General features: G+C 48.3%; 1 protein-coding gene across 5 annotated transcripts in view; it reads right to left on the minus strand.

The window, feature by feature from the left end:
* LOC140727089 (arf-GAP with Rho-GAP domain, ANK repeat and PH domain-containing protein 1-like) overlaps positions 1-17,244 on the minus strand; it is a 287,466-nt gene that overhangs the window by 47,129 nt on the left and 223,093 nt on the right. For all 5 annotated transcript variants that reach the window (XM_073044336.1, XM_073044338.1, XM_073044337.1 and 2 more), the window contains 6 exons: positions 16,131-16,330; positions 15,643-15,728; positions 11,963-12,145; positions 7,238-7,412; positions 2,904-3,035; positions 438-573 (listed from right to left, as the gene is read on the minus strand). In XM_073044336.1, coding sequence (XP_072900437.1) covers positions 438-573; positions 2,904-3,035; positions 7,238-7,412; positions 11,963-12,145; positions 15,643-15,728; positions 16,131-16,330 — 912 coding nt within the window. The remainder of the gene's footprint in view (positions 1-437; positions 574-2,903; positions 3,036-7,237; positions 7,413-11,962; positions 12,146-15,642; positions 15,729-16,130; positions 16,331-17,244) is intronic.

Consider the following 17,244-nt stretch of genomic DNA (forward strand, 5'->3'; position numbering starts at 1 on the left):
TGGTCGCTGACGCAAACGACACATCTCACTATGTGCTCTGGTGTTCATGTGACAAATAAAGCTAATCTAATCTTTGAAGATACGTAGGTTCGTATGTCAACACGGACAGCTGTAGGTTAGTGAGTTGTGGGATTGTTATGTTACCGCTGGAGGCTTAGCGACACTTCCAGGCTGCCTTCAGCACATCCTCGGAATGTGTTGGTCGCTGATGACAATGATGCATTTCACTGTATGTTTCGATTAATATATGACACATAAAGCTCATCTTCAACCTGACGGATTGAAATGGGTCTCGGTGTGACTGACACGCGCACACTCGCACACTGCCCAGTGCAGATAGCGTCATCCCTAAGGATTTGATCAGCCCTTCCTGCGGTCAGACGAGGTCGTGAGCAGGTACTGAACAAGATCACCACCCCACCCGGCTCCCCACTTACCCATGGGCAGCAGGGCTGTTAACAGACAGACAGACCACATCACGCATGTCGATGGCTCCGTTGGGCGTGGAGTTCCGGTCGCTTTCGTAGTAACTGAGCACACTGTTGTCCAGAACGCACCACCGTTTGCTGAATTCTGCCAAGGCATCAGGAAAATAAATTCAGCCAAAGAATGCCCATCGGGATATTGAAAACCACCATCACTGTCCCCCTGATAAAGAGGGGACTCTGTACCAGAGGTCTCTTTCAAAGGAGTCTCTCTCACTACCAAGAACCCCACCTCTAAAGCGACTTTATCAGGGACCCTTCTTAACAAGGGGTACTGAGTCCCAGGGGGTCTTCCTTTACAGAGGGAGCAACGCCACTTTGCCAAAGGGAATCACTTCTAGCGCAAACCAGCCTCCTGTCCATGGACTCTGTCTAAACCTTCGGCTGCCTCTTATTAAAGAAAGGACGTGATAGCATTGTCAAGTCAAGTCACTTTTATTGTCATTTCGACCATAACTGCTGGTACAGTACATAGTAAAAATGAGACAACATTTTTCAGGACCATGGTGTTACATGACATAGTACAAAAACTAGACTGAACTACGTAAAAAACAACACAGAGAGAAAAAAAAACAACTACACTAGACTACAGACCGACCCAGGCATTACAGTAAATAATAACAAAATAGTGCAGGCATTACAATAAACAATAAACAGGACAATAGGGCGGTAAAGTGTCAGTCCAGGCTCTGGGTATTGAGGAGTCTGATAGCTTGGGGGAAGAAACTGCTACATAGTCTGGTCATGAGAGCTCGAATGCTTCGGTGCCTTTTCCCAGACGGCAGGAGGGAGAAGAGTTTGTATGAGGGGTGTGAGGGGTCCTTCATAATGCTGTTTGCTTTGCGGATGCAGTGTGTGGTGTAAATGTCCGTGATGGCGGGAAGAGAGACCCCGATGATCTTCTCAGCTGACCTCACTATCCACTCCAGGGTCTTGCGATCCAAGATGGTGCAATTTCGGAACCAGGCAGTGATGCAGCTGCTCAGGATGCTCTCAATACAACCCCTGTAGAATGTGATGAGGATGGGGGGGGGTGGGAAACGGACTTTACTCAGCCTTTGCAGAAAGTAGAGACGCTGCTGGGCTTTCTTTGCTATGGAGCTGGTGTTGAGGGACCAGGTGAGATTCTCCGCTAGGTGAACACCAAGAAATTTGGTGCTCTTAACGATCTCTACCGAGGAGCCATCGATGTTCAGCGGGGAGTGGTCACTCCGTGCCCTCCTGAAGTCAACAACCATCTCTTTTGTTTTGTTCACGTTAAGAGACAGGTTGTTGGCTCTGCACCAGTCTGTTAGCTGCTGCACTTCCTCTCTGTAAGCTGACTCGTCATTCTTGCTGATGAGACCCACCACGGTCGTGTCATTGGTGAACTTGATGATGTGGTTCGAGCTGTGTGTTGCAGCACAGTCGTGGGTCAGCAGAGTGAACAGCAGTGGACTGAGCACGCAACCCTGGGGGGCCCCCGTGCTCAGTGTGATGGTGTTGGGAGATGCTGCTCCCGATCCGGACTGACTGAGGTCTCCCAGTCAGGAAGTCTAGGATCCAGTTGCAGAGGGAGGTGTTCAGGCCCAGTAGGAGTGGGTCCAGAGGAAGTTCACAATAATAATCCGGGGAATGAAACGGTTAACATATGAGGAGCATTGATGACACTGAGCCTGTGTTCGCTGGAGCTTAGAAAATCATATTGAATATTGAAAGGCCGAGGTAGAGTGGACGTGAAGATGGTGTTTGCTACAGTGGGGAGGTCTAGGACCAGACGGCACAGGCTTGGAGTAGGACTTTTCTTTAGAACAGAGGACACCCACCCGAACACTCTCTCTTCTCCCCCTCCCACAGGGGAGAAGATACAAACATCTGAAAGCACGTACCACCAGGCTCAAGGATAGCTTCTATCATGCTGTTATCAAACTACTGAATGGACCTCTTGTACGATAAGATGGATTCTCGGCCTCACAATCCACCTCGTTACGATCTTCCACTTTATTGTCTACCTGCACCGCACTTTCCCTGTAACTGCTACACTATACTCTGCATTCTGTTATTGTTTTGCCTTGTTCTACCTCAGTGCACTGTGTAATGATCTCATCTGTATGAACAGTCTGCAAGACAAGTTTTTGCACGGTATCTTGGTAAACAAAGCAACATACACAGAATTCTGCTGGAACTCAGCCGGTCACAAGGCATCTACGGAAATGAATAAACAGTCGACATTTTGAGCCGATGCACAGGACGGGAAGGGGGAGGACACCAGAATAAAAAGGTGGGGGGGGGGGAGGGGAAGAGGGACAAGCTGGCAGATGATAGGTGAATCCAGGTGGTGGAGAAAGGTAAAGGAGGAATCTGATAGGACAGAAGATCCCAATTTCACCTCCAACTCTTGTTCATGAAGGGATCTCAGATGTCCACTCAGAAGCCTACCTTCTTTGGACTTCCTCTCTGTAATCGGCTTTCCCACCGAGGCAGTCTTGTAGAGGAATCCGTTGTGGGTGATGGACTGGGGGGCCACGTAGTATTGCTTGTCTATGTTGCCTAGTTCCAAGCGGGGGGTCTCTGCAAAACATTGGAGGAGGGTAGAGTTCACACTAAGTTGAAATGAACAACTCGACAACTCGCGTCCTCAGTATTAAATATTTTTTATTTGCACCATTTGTCTTTTTAGTCATAGTGTCAATAAGAACCATCCAGTCCATGCTAAACTATTATTCTGCCTTCTCCTATCGACCTGCAGCACACAGATCATAGCCCTCCATACCCTTCCTATCCATGTACTTACCCAAATTTCTCTTAAACGATGAATTCGAACCTGATTCCACCACCTCCACTGTCAGCTCGCTCCACACTCTCACCACCGTCTGAGCGAAAAAGGTCCCCCTCGTGTTCCCCTTAAACATTTCACCTTTCACCCTTAACCCATGACCTCTAGTCCTAGTCCCACCCAACGTCAGTGAGAAAGCCTGTTTGAATTTACCCCTTCTATACCCCTCAATTTTGCACATCGGTTGTTTACCGGTCTTTGGTCATATATAGTTTTCAGAATTCTATTGTATTTCTTTATTTTCCTGTGAATGCCTGAAAGAAACTGAATCTCAGGGTTGTATATGGTGACATATACGTACTTTGATAATAAATTCACTTTACTTTGCATGCAGAAGAGATTAGCTTCATTCTACATTCAGCACGTAGACCAGTACAGCACAGAAACGGGCCTTTTGGCCCGTAGTGTTGGGCTGAATCAATTAAATTGGTAATCAAATGGCTAATTCCTTCTACCTACACAGTGTCCATATCCTTCTATTTCCCTCACATCCATGTGCCTGTTTGAAAGTCTCTTAAAAGTTTCTAATGTATCTGCCCCTGCCCCCATCCCATTCCAGACACCTCCCACTTTGTAAAAAAATATTGCGCCTCCCATCTCCTTTGAAATTACCCACTCTCACCTTAAATGCATGCCCTCTGGTATTAGACATTTCAACCCTTGGAAAACGATACTCCCTGTCTACTCTATCTATGCCTCTCAAAATCTTATAAATCTCTATCAGATCTCCCCTCAGCCTCCACTACCCCAGCGAAAACAACTCTGGTTTGTCCAATCTCTCCTTATAGCACATGGCCTCTGAACCAGGAGCATCCTGGTGAATCTCTTCTGCACCCTCCCCAAAGCCTCAGCATCCTTCCTATAATGGGGTGCCCAGAACTGTACGCAATACTCCAAATGTGGTCTAAGTAGGGTTTTATAAAGCTGCAACATAACTTCCTGACCTTTGAACTCAACTTTTGGATTTGTTAGATTAGTTTAGCAGAACATTGTGGAGGGAAGGATCGGTTCCTGGTCTATCTCTAAAACCACCAAGAGTTCTCTGTCCCTCACTTTGCCCTTCTTAGCAAGGGCAAAATTAAATTAGTCCATGTCCACGAGACAGAATTAGATTGCAAAGGTTGGGAAGTTATGTTGCAGCTGTACAAAGCATTGGTTAGATCACACTTGCAGTCTTGTGTGCAGTTATGGTCACCTGCCTGTGGAAGGCTGTGATTGCACTGCAGAACCAGTTGACCGATATCCATGCCATTTCAGGAGCCTCCACAACAGGTAGTCAAAACTGTCCAGCACCTCACTGGTACCAGCCCACTCGCCATCAAGGACATAGATACAGAAAGGTGCTGGAAAAGGGTCAGAAATATCACAGAGGATCCCACCCCCTGCCCATGGACTGTTTGTCCCACTCCCGTTAGGGTGAAGGCTACGCAGCATCCACACCAGGACCACCGGACTCAAAAAGCAGGCTCTTTTCACCAAGCAGTGGAGCACCTCCACCCACTAACCCACCCCCAAACACCATTACTTTATCACTAAACACAAAGTACACTGCAGATGCTGTGGTCAAATCAAGACGTACAAACAAGCTGGATGAACTCAGCAGGTCGGGCAGCATCCGTTGAAAGGAGCAGTCAATGTTTCAGGTCGAGACCCTTCGTCAGGACTGAAGAAGGAGGGGGCATGGGCCCTATAAAGAAGGTGGGGGGAGGGTGGAAAACCAATCAGAGGAAAGATCAAGGGGTGGGGGAGGGGAAGCAGGGAGGGGATAGGCAGGAGAGGTGAAGGAGGAATGTAAGGGGAAAGCACTATGGGTAGTAGAAGAAGGCAGAATCATGAGAGGTGATAGGCAGCTAGAAGAGGAGACAGAGTGAAGGTGGGATAGGGGAAGGGAGAGGGAGGGAATTACCGGAAGTTGGAGAATTTGATGTTCATACCAAGGGGCTGGAGACTACCCAGACGGTATATGAGATGTTGTTCCTCCAACTGAAGTTTGGTCTCCTCATGGCAGTAGAGGAAGCCATTTATGGACATAACTGAATGGGAATGTGAAGGAGAGTTGAAATGAGTGGCAACCGGGAGATCCTGTCTGTTGTGGCGGACGGAGTGGAGGTGCTCGACGAAGCGGTCCCCCAATCTGCGTCGGGTCTCGCCGATGTAGGGGAGGCCGCACTGGGAGCACCGGATACAATAGACAACTCCAGCAGACTCGCAGGTGAAGTGTTGCCTCACCTGGAAGGACTGTTTGGGGCCCTGAATGGTGGTAAGAGAGGAGGTTAGGGACAGGTGTAGCAATTACACTTGCAGGGATAAGTACCAGGTGGGAGATCTGTGGGGAGGGACGTGTGGACCAGGCAGTTGCGGAGGGAACGATCCCTGCAAAAAGCAGAGAGGGGCAGAGAGGGAAAGATGTGCTTAGTGGTGGGGCCCTGTTGAAGGTGGAGGAAGTTGCGGAGGATAATACGCTGGATCCAGAGGCTGGTGGGGTGATAGGTGAGGACAAGGGGGATACGGTCCCTGTTGTGGTGACGGGAGGATGGGGTGAGGCCCGAAGTGCGGGAAATGGAGGAGATGCGGGTGAGGACATCATTGATGACGGCAGAAGGGAAACCACGATTCTTAAAGAAAGAGGACATTTGGGATGTGCTGGAATGGAAAGCCTCATCCTGGGAGCAGATGCAGCGGAGATGGAGGAACTGGGAATAGGGAATAGAATTTTTGCATTTGGCGGGGTGGGAAGAGGTATAATCAAGGTAGTTATGGGAGTCAGTGGGTTTATAGACGATGTCAGTGGACAGTCTATCTCCAGAGATGGAGACCGAGAGATCGAAAAAGGGGAGAGAAGCGTCCAAGATGGACCAAGTGAATTTGAGGGCTGGGTGAAAGTTAGAGGCAAAGTCGATGAAATTGACGAGCTCAGCATGGGTGCAGGAAGCAGCACCAATGTAGTCGTCAATGTAGCGGAAGAAAAGTTGGGGAGCAGTACCAGTATAGGTTTGGAGCACAGACCGTTCCAAGCAGTCTGTTATGTGGAACAGTCTATGCTCCAAATCTATACTGGTACTGCTCCCCAGCTTTTCCTTCGATACATTGACGACTACATTCTTTAGTCCTGACGAAGGGTCTCGACCCGAAACGTTGACTGCTCCTTTCAACAGATGCTGTCCGACCTGCTGAGTTCATCCAGCATTTTTGTACGTCTTGATTACTTTATCACTTCCTGTCGTAATCACCTAATGTACAGACACTTCTCTGCCTAGTGACACTTTATGGACGTACAATCAATCTCTGTATATAAGTAATCTTATGTTTTTATATTTATTGTGTTTCTTTTTATTATTATGTTTTTTATCTTATTGAGAGTTTTTTGTGCTGCATCGGATCTGGAGTAACAATTATTTTGTTCCTCTTTACGCTGGTGAACAAGGACATCAAACAATTTTCAAGCTGACTTTGTAGGGTGATAACTGTTCCGGAACCTGGTGGTGTGAGAATTTATTGCTCCTGCACCTCCTGCGCAATGGTAATTGTGGTGATTATCCCTCCATTTTGTCTATGTGCCTCGGAGCCTCTTAAATGCCTCTACCGCCACCCTAGGCAGTGCCACTCTGTGTAGAAAACTTGCCCCTCATATCCCCTTTGAAATTACCCCCTCTCACTTCAAGTTCATCATTTCATGCTGGGAAAATGCTGGCCCGTTTACTAACTGTGCACAAATCACAGGCAGGTGCCGAGCGTGGTTAAAAGCTCATGGTGTACCAGTTTTTCCTGAAAGGGGTTGAGTTTAAAAATAGCTAAGTAGGGGGAGGGGGCAGAGGGTGGGGGAAATTTGAGAGGAAGGGAGGTTGTGTAGTACAGGGGAGCATGGCGGAGTGGTATGGAGGATTGGGGTGGGGGAAGGGAGAAGCAAGACGAGGAAAGCAGACAGGAGTGAACTCACCGGAGTGCCGGTTCTGCATGAGGAACTCCACCTGTAGCTCCTGCTTGGCCTGCCGAGCGAGATCGATGGGGGTCGGGTACGCAGGGTCACCCGTGAAGCAGCCGGTGTCGGCCCCGCAGAACACCAGCGACATCGTCTCCTCCAGGTCGCTGGTGACCACGGCTGCACACAGAGCCTGTGGGACAAACAGATTCCATCATCCCACTCCACAGCTGGCCACCCAAACAGGGCACCAGGGCCACCACATAAACCCACTAGTGACACACTGGCCCATCTGATTCCTTCCACAGGGGATGTGCTCTGACAACGTGTGGTGCGGTAGGGTGTACAACAGTAAACTGGTATTTCAACTTCTTCCCTCTTCATCTCCAGTCTCGGCCCAAAATGTCGATTGATGTTCCCCTGCGCACGTGCCGAGTTCCTCCAGCAGCTCAAAACAGATTGATTGTTGTAAGTTGGCTGCGCGTTGCTCTGCCGAACACGATTGGAATGCTATAATGCTATGTTTGTGCCACCTATCCTCGTGGTCCCAAATCCCACCACCTCCATCCCATCTCCCCTGCACACTGACCTGCTGACCTCCCTCTCTACAACGCCCAGGCCACACCTTGTTGCTGATCAGACCACATATCCCATTCTCGAAGGGGAGAGGAGCAAAAAGGGAAACAGGGTTTGAATTGCTTTTGTTTTAAAAAAGGGAAAGTATATTGTGACAGACCTGTAAAATTAATTTACTGGCAAGTCATTTCCTCACGTGGAAATTTAAAGCTTCTTCCTTGTCAAGTAATCGTGACTTGCTAGATTAACCCTTACAACCCTGGATTCCAAAACAACCTCCAGATGCTCATGGAGATATCCTACATCCCTGCCTGATAATTACCCGCGTCCCCCAAGATCGCACAAAACTGCAGAGAGTCCTTGTGCAGGATTCCCTAAAGGTTAACTTGCAGGTTGAGTTGGTGGTGAGGAAGGCAAATGGGATGTTAGCACTCATTTTGGGAGGACAAGAATACAAGATCAAGGATGTAATGCTGAGAATTTATAAGGCATTGGTTAAACCGCACTTGGAATACTGTCTAAGAAAGGATGTGCTGGCACTGGAGAGGTTTCAGATGAGGTTCATTAGAATGATCCCAGGAATGAAAGGGTTAACTTCTCAGAAGCATTTGATGACTCTGGAGTTTAGAAGAATGACAGGGGAATCTCACTGAAACCTATTGAATATTGAAAAGCCTAGACAGAGTGGATGTGGAGAGGATGTTTCCTATAGTGGGGGAGTCTAGGACCAGAGGACATAGATAGAGTGGATGTGGAGAGGATGTTTCCTATAGTGGGAGAGTCTAGGACCAGAGGACACAGATAGAGTGGATGTGGAGAGGATGTTTCCTATAGTGGGGGAGTCTCGGACCAGAGGACACAGATAGAGTGGATGTGGAGAGGATGTTTCTGACAGTGGGGGAGTCTAGGACCAGAGGACACAGATAGAGTGGATGTGGAGAGGATGTTTCCTATAGTGGGGGAGTCTAGGACCAGAGGACACAGATAGAGTGGATGTGGAGAGGATGTTTCCGATAGTGGGGGAGTCTAGGACCAGAGGACACAGATAGAGTGGATGTGGAGAGGATGTTTCCTGTAGTGGGGGAGTCTCAGACCAGAGGGCACAGATAGAGTGGATGTGGAGAGGATGTTTCCTATAGTGAGGGAGTCTAGGACCAGAGGATGCCACCTCAGTATAGAGGGGTGCCCATTTACAACAGATGAGAGTGAGTTTCTTTAGCCAGAGGGAGGTGAATCTGTGCAATTCATTGCCACAGACGGCTGTGGAGCCCAAGTCATCGGGTACATTTAAAGTGGAGGTTGATAAGTTCTTGGTTAGTCAGAGTATCAAAGACAAGAGAAAGACAGGGGAATGGGGTTAAAAGGGATAATAAATCAGCCATGATGGAATGGCAGAGCTGAGTAAATGGGCTGAATGGCCTCATTGTGTTCCTATGATAGACTCTGTCTACACTTCCCACTGCTTCCGTAACCGGCCAGCATGCTGAAAGACCCTTCCCATCTTCAACACTACCTCTTCTGCCCCCTCTCAGCGGGCAGAAGATCAGAAGCCTGAAACTAACCTCCCTTCCAGATTGCTCAAGGACAGCTTCTATCCTGCTGTTATACGTTTACCAGTACGATAAGGTGTTCTCTTGACCTCACAATCTACCTTGTTATGGCCTTGCACTTTATTCTCTGCCTGCACTGCACTTTCTCAGTAACATTATGTTACTGGAGTCCTGACGAAGGGTCGCTAGAACGCTGGAACACTACAGCACAGTACAGGCCCTTCAGTCCTCGATGTGATGCCAACCCATATATTCCTTGTACTCAACCTACACTACCCCGTAACCCTCTGTTTTTCTTTCATCCAACCTGAAACACTGACTCTCTATTCCTCTCCATAGACGCTACCTGACCTGCTGAGTTCCTGCAGCATTTGTGTGTGTTGCTGTGCCTCAATACACAGGAGCAGTGAAATGGCAGACAAATGCACAGCTTTTCACTGTTCCTCAGCACACCGGACAACAATAAACCAGCAACCAAATAGTTGTTGGATCCAACTTTTTAATTTTTACATCAGACTGTGCAATTGTCATTTTCTGTGAATTTAACAATAACTTATCTGCTTGTACTTTATATATCACTCATACAAGTAACTGCTCAATATATCTCTAGTGGATATGCAAAGTATAATTCTGGAAAAAGTTATAGTTCCGCATAACTGTTATCTCATTGGTTGACAAGGTATTCAAACAAGCACTTTCTAAATGGTTGCCTCTTATCTACCAATTTGAATGGAATTTTCCTTTATCTCGGAAGTATAAAATAGCTGCTTTATGCATCTTCAGTTCCTCTCTCTTCTTCAAGTAGCAGTGACTCCTGCCACTGTTCTGTTTCTGTTCTATCAGCTTTTAATTAAACAGTGATGAAGCCTTGTTCCTGACTTCATAGAGAACTTTGGATTTGAGCACCAGAATCCATCGCGGTGAAAGATCTCACAGTTGGCAGTGAATATCCCCTAGACTGTTGGCCTTGTCAGGGACCAACAATAATCCATCCGGCACTTTGTTCAGGAGTGGGAGGACTGGAGTAAACGTAATAAGTTTTAAAAAAAGGAAACTGTGGTGAAGGTAATGTCCTCTGTTTGCTGGTTCTGGCAGGGGGACATTTCCCTCTCATTGGGAGCAAAGGATTTATTCCCTCTGGGAGAAGGCAGGCACGACCTCAGTCACAGAGGCTAGGCCAAGACAACCGCGCTGCTCCAAAGAACGCCATATGAGGTCATTCTTATCCTCGGTCATTAGGCTCTTTAATGGGTCGACCTACAGCTGGGGAAGTGATGACCCCCTCCTGTTAGAATGTCCGTGGCAACTTATTTTTTATTCTTTCTACTTCTCTACTAATACTTATATCTGTGCACTTGTAATGCTACTGTGACACTGCAATTTCTTTTGGGATCAAAAAGTATCCATCTTATTTTTCTATTTTTTTATCTGTTTGTTTGTTTATTTATTTAGAGGTACAGCACAGGCAGGTCCTCCTGACCCAATGGGGCACATTGTCCTACAACCCACCTGTTAAGCCCCGGCCTAATCACTGGACAATTTACAATGATGAGTTAACCTGCTAACTGCTATGTCTTTGGACCATGGGAGGAAACCAAATCACCTGAAGAAAACACACGTGCACACGGGGTGAACGTACAAACTTTCTTACAGAGGACGCCGGAACTGAACTCTATCACTCTGCGTTGTAATAGCATCGCGCTACTCACTATGCTATCGTGGCATCTTCACTGAGTCCCATGTGATCTGGCACCATCCACCCAACTGTGCCTCATGAAACAAAGCCACTGGGTCACTGAGCAACTTATGGGACGAGCTTAGAATATTCCGACTGTTGTCCACACCAGAGAACCTGGAGTCCACGCCTCAACCCTTGGATCAAAGAGTCTCGCTAACACATGCGGACCAAATGCGCACCCCTGACCTCTGACCCCGAGTCATCCCATGACTCACCTCTGAACAAAGGGACAACACACACAAAATGCTGGTGGAACACAGCAGGCCAGGCAGCATCTATAAGGAGAAGCAACGTTGACGTTTCGGGCCGAGACTCTTCGTCAGGACGTCCTGCTGTGTTCCACCAGCATTTTGTGTGTGTTGTTTGAATTTCCAGCATCTGCAGATTTCCTCGTGTTTGCTCCTGAACAAAGGGAGTCTGATCTTTGAACTCTGACCCTACAGCAGCCCACACCAACTCCTAATCCAAAAGGAATCTAATCATTAACCCCTGACCCTGGGAAGTACCCATCACTCACCCGTGATCCCCGACCCTGGGCAGTGCCCGTCACTCACCCATAACACCCGACATTGGGCAGTACCCATCTTTCACCCATAGCCCCCGACACTGGGGTGTTTCCCTAACTCACCATGACCTCCAACACGGGGGAGTCCCCATCGCTCACTCATGACCCCCTCCCTGTCATTCAGCCCTGACCCGACTCTGGGGGAGTCCCATCACCGACCCTCAACCCAGCGGGTTCTAGCACTGACCCCAGAAGGTATCCCATCACTGACCCTTGATCCAGTAAGACCCACAGTGCAATCCTCTTGTGTCTCTGTCACCCTTCCCCACCAACGGGGGCCCCCAGCCTCGAACCAGGGCACCAGACACCCTCACCTTGTCCAGTTCCTCCTGGTTTCCGAAGAGCAGGTGGTAGCGACGGTACTTCCCCTCCCGGTACTTGGCGCTGATGAACTGCTTGCGTTCCACGTTGCTGCTGCTCTCGCTGATGGCCTCGCTCGGCGGGACGTTGGCCGCCCAGAAACAGTTAGCCTTCCGGTTTCCAATGTGCTGGAACAGCTGGAAAACGGGCAGGGAGCAAGGTGATCCAGGGTTCAAGACTATTTAATGTCATTTCCAGAACAAAGATATTGTTATTCCGGATCCGAGGCAGAACAAAAAAAAACACAAGATAAAGAACATAGAATTTTTGCTCTCTTATTGCATGACAATTTAGTTTATACATATACACACACATACACACTGACATATACACACATTCACACAGATGTGCGTGTGTATATATATATATATACACACACACACAATCTTATTAGATGTGTTTTTTTTAATATCTTATTATGTATGCCACTGCCAAGCTGTATTGGCCTAATGCCCTTCCCTTGGACAACATCGGTGGCGTGGAGAGGGGAAGGCCTGCAGCATCGGCAACTGCCGGCCTCCCGTACAACCCTGACCAGGCCTCTGTCAGCATCGAAATTGATGGACAGCCAAAGGAGATTATGTATTCCAATATACTGTTGCCACAAAACAGCATAACTAGTTGGTATAAAAACTGATTCTTATAATATAAAGAACACAATAAGATAAAGAACACTATAATTAAAAAACACAGTAAAATAGCTGGTATAGTTGTATGTCCATAAAGTGACACCAGGCACAGGAGTGTCTGTACACAGGGTGACTCCGACAGGAAATGATAAAGTAGTGGTGACTGGGGGTGTGGAGGGGTTGCTTGGGGAAAGGAACTGTTCTTGAGTGTGTTGGAGAGCCAGTCATTCCTGGGAAACTTAGGCGGGAGGGAAAGGCTCAGAGTGATACCACCTTGGTCAGCACGCACAGATTGGGCCAAACGGCCTGTGTTCTGAGCTGTACCACTCCATGATGCTAAATTAATGAGATTTCCCACAGCAGATGAGAGGTAGAAAAATGCACAGCCCAGAAACAGGCCCTTTGGCCCATCACATCCATGCCGACTGCTTCATTTTAGAGAGACAGTGCAGAACAGGCCTTTCTGGCACATCGAGCTACACTGTCAACCAACACACCAGCCCAACCTCAGGACAATTTACAATGAGCAATTCACCTACTAACCGGTACATCTTTGGACTGTGGGAGGAAACCAGAGCACCCGGAGGAAACCCCCACATCCCCGGGGAGAACATACAAACTCCTTACAAAGGACACTGGAATCGAACTTTGGAACACCCTGAGCTGTAATAGTGTCACGTTAACTGTTATGCTGCCGGAGCACTCATTCACACTTGCCCACATTTGGAGTGTATCCTCCTAAGCCGTACCTGTTGAAGTATCTGTCTAAATGTCTCTTAAACACACTGACTTATCGAACTCCACCACCTCCTCCGACAACGAGTTCCACGCATCACCCACAGTGTGAACCAGTGTGGATAACTTCACTCACTAAGCATTAACCTGACTCCATTACCAACACACTCACTTTCAACTCTACAACTCGTGTCCTCAGTATTATTTATTTATTTGGTATTTGTACAGTGTGTCTTCTTTTGCACACTGGTTGTTTGTCAGTCTTTGCTTTGTGTGTACTCTTTCATTGATTCTACCGTATTTTTCTGTTCTACTGTGAATGCCTGCAAGAAAATGAAATCCTCTATCAGATTCCTCCCTCTCAGCTCTTCACCTTTCCTACCCATCATCTTCCAGCATTACCTCATCCCCCCCCCCCCCGGACCCTCAACCTCACTCATTAGTCCAACATCCACCGACCTGGTGGACAATGGGACCAGGGCCCTCACCTACACTCATCAATCCAACGTCCAATGACACAATGGGCCACAGACTCTCATCCTCACTCATCACTCCAATGCCTGTTGACCCAGTGGGCCATGGGCCCTCACCCACAGTCATCAGTCCAACATCCACTAATGCAGTGGGCCACAGACTCTCATCCTCACTCATCATCCCTACGTCTGCTGGCCCAGTGGGCTATGGGCCCTCACCTACACTCAGCCCAACATCCACTGACCCAGTGGGTCACAGACCCTCATCCTCATTCATCAGCCCAAGGTCCACTGACCCGGTGGGTCACGGACCCTCATCCTCACTCATCAGCCCAAGGTCCACAGATGTCATTACTTGAGGGGACTTGATAGAGGTCTACAAGATTATGAGAGGGATAGATAGGGTGGATAGTCAGTACCCATTTCCCAGGGCACCAATAGCAAACACCAGAGGGCATAGGTACAAAATTAAGGGAGGGAACTTTAGGGAAGACATCAGGGGTAAGTTTTTTTTACACAGAGGGTTGTGAGTGCCTGGAATGACTTGCCAGGGATGGTGGTGGAGGCTAAAACATTAGAGGTATTTAAGAGCCTCTTGGACAGGCACATGGATGAAAGAAAAATGGAGGGTTATGGGGTAGTGTGGGTTTAGTACTTTTTTTAAGGATTATATGGGTCGGCACAACATGGAGGGCTGAAGGGCCTGTACTGTGCCGTAGTGTTCTGTGGTTCTATGTCCTTCATCACACAACCACGTCGATGGCCTGAGGACATGGAACACCGAACAGTGGCTTAGAGTCCAGCCTGACCTCTAACTCCCCCACATCCTGGTCCCCAAACGCTAACCTGATCCCCAACTCCCTTCTCTATCCCTTGAGCCGCAATCTCGACGACAACTACAGCTCAGCAACAACTTCACCACAGCTCGGTGCCATCTTGTTAGGAACAGCATGCTGGGTTAGGTTTCAAAGTTCCAAGGTTAAAGTAAATTTTATTATCAAAGTACAGATATGACACATTCACAAACCTGAGATTCATCTCCTTGTGAGCACAGACAATAGATCTATAGAATAATAGCTATAACAGAGTCAATGAAAGACCGGCCAACTACAGCGTTCAACCAGAGTGCGAAAGAAAACAAGGTGTGCAAATACAAAAAGGACAAAATAATAATAATAATAAATAAGCAATAAATATCAAGAACAGGAAATGAAGATTCCTTGAAAGTGAGTCCATAAGTTGAGGGAACATTTTCAATGATGGGACGACTGAAGTTGAGTTAAGTTATCCCCTTTGGCCTGATGGTTGAGGGGTAATAACTGTTCCTGAACCTGCTGGTGAGGGACCTGATGGTTGAGGGGTAATAACTGTTCCTGAACCTGCTGGTGAGGGACCTGATGGTTGAGGGGTAATAACCATTCCTGAACCTGGTGGTGTGAGCCCTGAGGCTCCTGTACCTCCTTCCCGATGGCAGCAACGGGAAGAGAGCATGTCCCCGGGGTGGTGGGGGTCCCCGATGTTGGACGCTGTTTTCCTGCCACAGCGTTTCGTGCAGATGTGCTCAGTGGTGGACTAGACTGCATTTTTTTGGTAGGGTTTTCCGTTCCATGTGGACGGAATGCAAGGCCACTTATTCCAGTGCATCCTGTACATGTGACAATCATGGAGCAATGCGTGGGTTAGCTACCATATCTCCACAGTGCAAACTAATCACGTGAAAGACGTTGGATTCATGGGACACACAAACCATTTTCCAGTCAATTGCAACATCCAAACATCAGCGTAGTGAGGAATTACCTGAATCAGCTGCTCCGTCCACACCTTCTTGTCCATCTTCAGGCTGCGGACTTTGGAGATGCCTGGTCCAAGAGCTCTGTGTTCGCCTGTGTGGTTTGATAACGTGGGTGAATGTCGGGGGCCATACAAACGCTGCACCACAGACACATGGATACCCAGCCCGGGACCTAACACGATCTGATCTAAAGCCAAAGCACTGAAGCCCAGCTGTGCAAGGACCAGTGTTTCAACGTCAACTCACTCTGCCTCAGTGACAAATGAGGCACCTTGAACTGGAGCCAGTGGTTGCTTGGGAACTGGGAACAACTTTGTGGGCAGTAAGATCCCACAAGCAAGGAATAAGGATATAATCTGTGTCATGGTGTAATCTCCCACAGTGAGACCCTCCCTCAGTACCTCCCCTCCCACAGTGTGACCCTTCCTCAGTACCGCCCCTCCCACAGTGCGACCCTTCCTCAGTACTGACCCTCCCTCCCACGATCAGGTACCTGCACATTTCTTGCACATGACCAGACACAGGTTGATGGAGGCCCACTCTGGCTTGGGGATCCCACAGTCCACACACACGGTGTTGGGCTCCATGCCCCAAATCTGCTCCGCAACCTCATAGTTGGACAGGGCCTCAGCGGTGGATTCCCGTAACGCTTCGACCCAATCATCCTTCTCAGAGTCCGAATCAGCCACAAAACTGTGTGTCGGGGAGATCAGCCCATCAGATTATTGATTCATTCAGAGAGATGGCATCGTAGCACAGCAACCAAAGCGACACTGTTACATCTCAAACACGAGGAAATCTGCAGATGCTGGAAATTCAAGCAACACACACAAAATGCTGGTGGAACGCAGCAGGCCAGGCACGAAAGGTCTCGGCCCGAAACGTCGACTGTACTTCTCCTTATAGACGCTGCCTGGCCTGCTGCGTTCCACCAGCATTTTGTGTGTATTGCTGTTACATCTCGGGGTGTTCCAGAGTTCGGAGTTCAATTCCGGCATGCTCCGTAAGCAAGTTGTACGTCCCTCCCCTGTGCGCGTGGGTTTCCTCCCACATTCCAAAGCCGTACAGGTTAGTAGGATAATCGGGCATTGTAAATTGTCCAGTGATTAGGCTCAGGTTAAATCACCGGGTTGCTGGGTGGTGCGGTTCAAGTTGCCATGTTGCGCTGTATCACTAAATAAATAAATGAATAAAATTAAGATACAGTGTAGAACAGGCCCTTCTGGCCCACCGAGCCCCATCACCTACAAACCCCTGATTTAACCCTACCCTAATCACAGGACAATTTACAACGACCCATTAACCGACTGACCGCAAAGGAGCTCGGCCTAAAACATAGACTGGACTCTTTTCCATAGATGCTGCCTGGCCCGCTGAGCTCCTCCACCATCGTGCGTGTGTACCGGTACGTCTTTGGACTGTGGGAGGAAATCAGAGCACCCTGAGGAAACCCACACAGTCAGAGGGAAACATAGAAACTTTCACAGAGGACACTGGAACTGCACTCTAAACTCTGGAATGTCCCGAGCAGTAACATCGTCACATTAATCGCTGCAGTAACGCAAGGGCGCCAAATGTCAGATTGTAGGCCTTACAGATGTCACATT

Source organism: Hemitrygon akajei, chromosome 4 (genome assembly GCF_048418815.1).
Source record: "Hemitrygon akajei chromosome 4, sHemAka1.3, whole genome shotgun sequence".
NCBI classification, from domain to species: Eukaryota; Metazoa; Chordata; class Chondrichthyes; order Myliobatiformes; family Dasyatidae; genus Hemitrygon; species Hemitrygon akajei.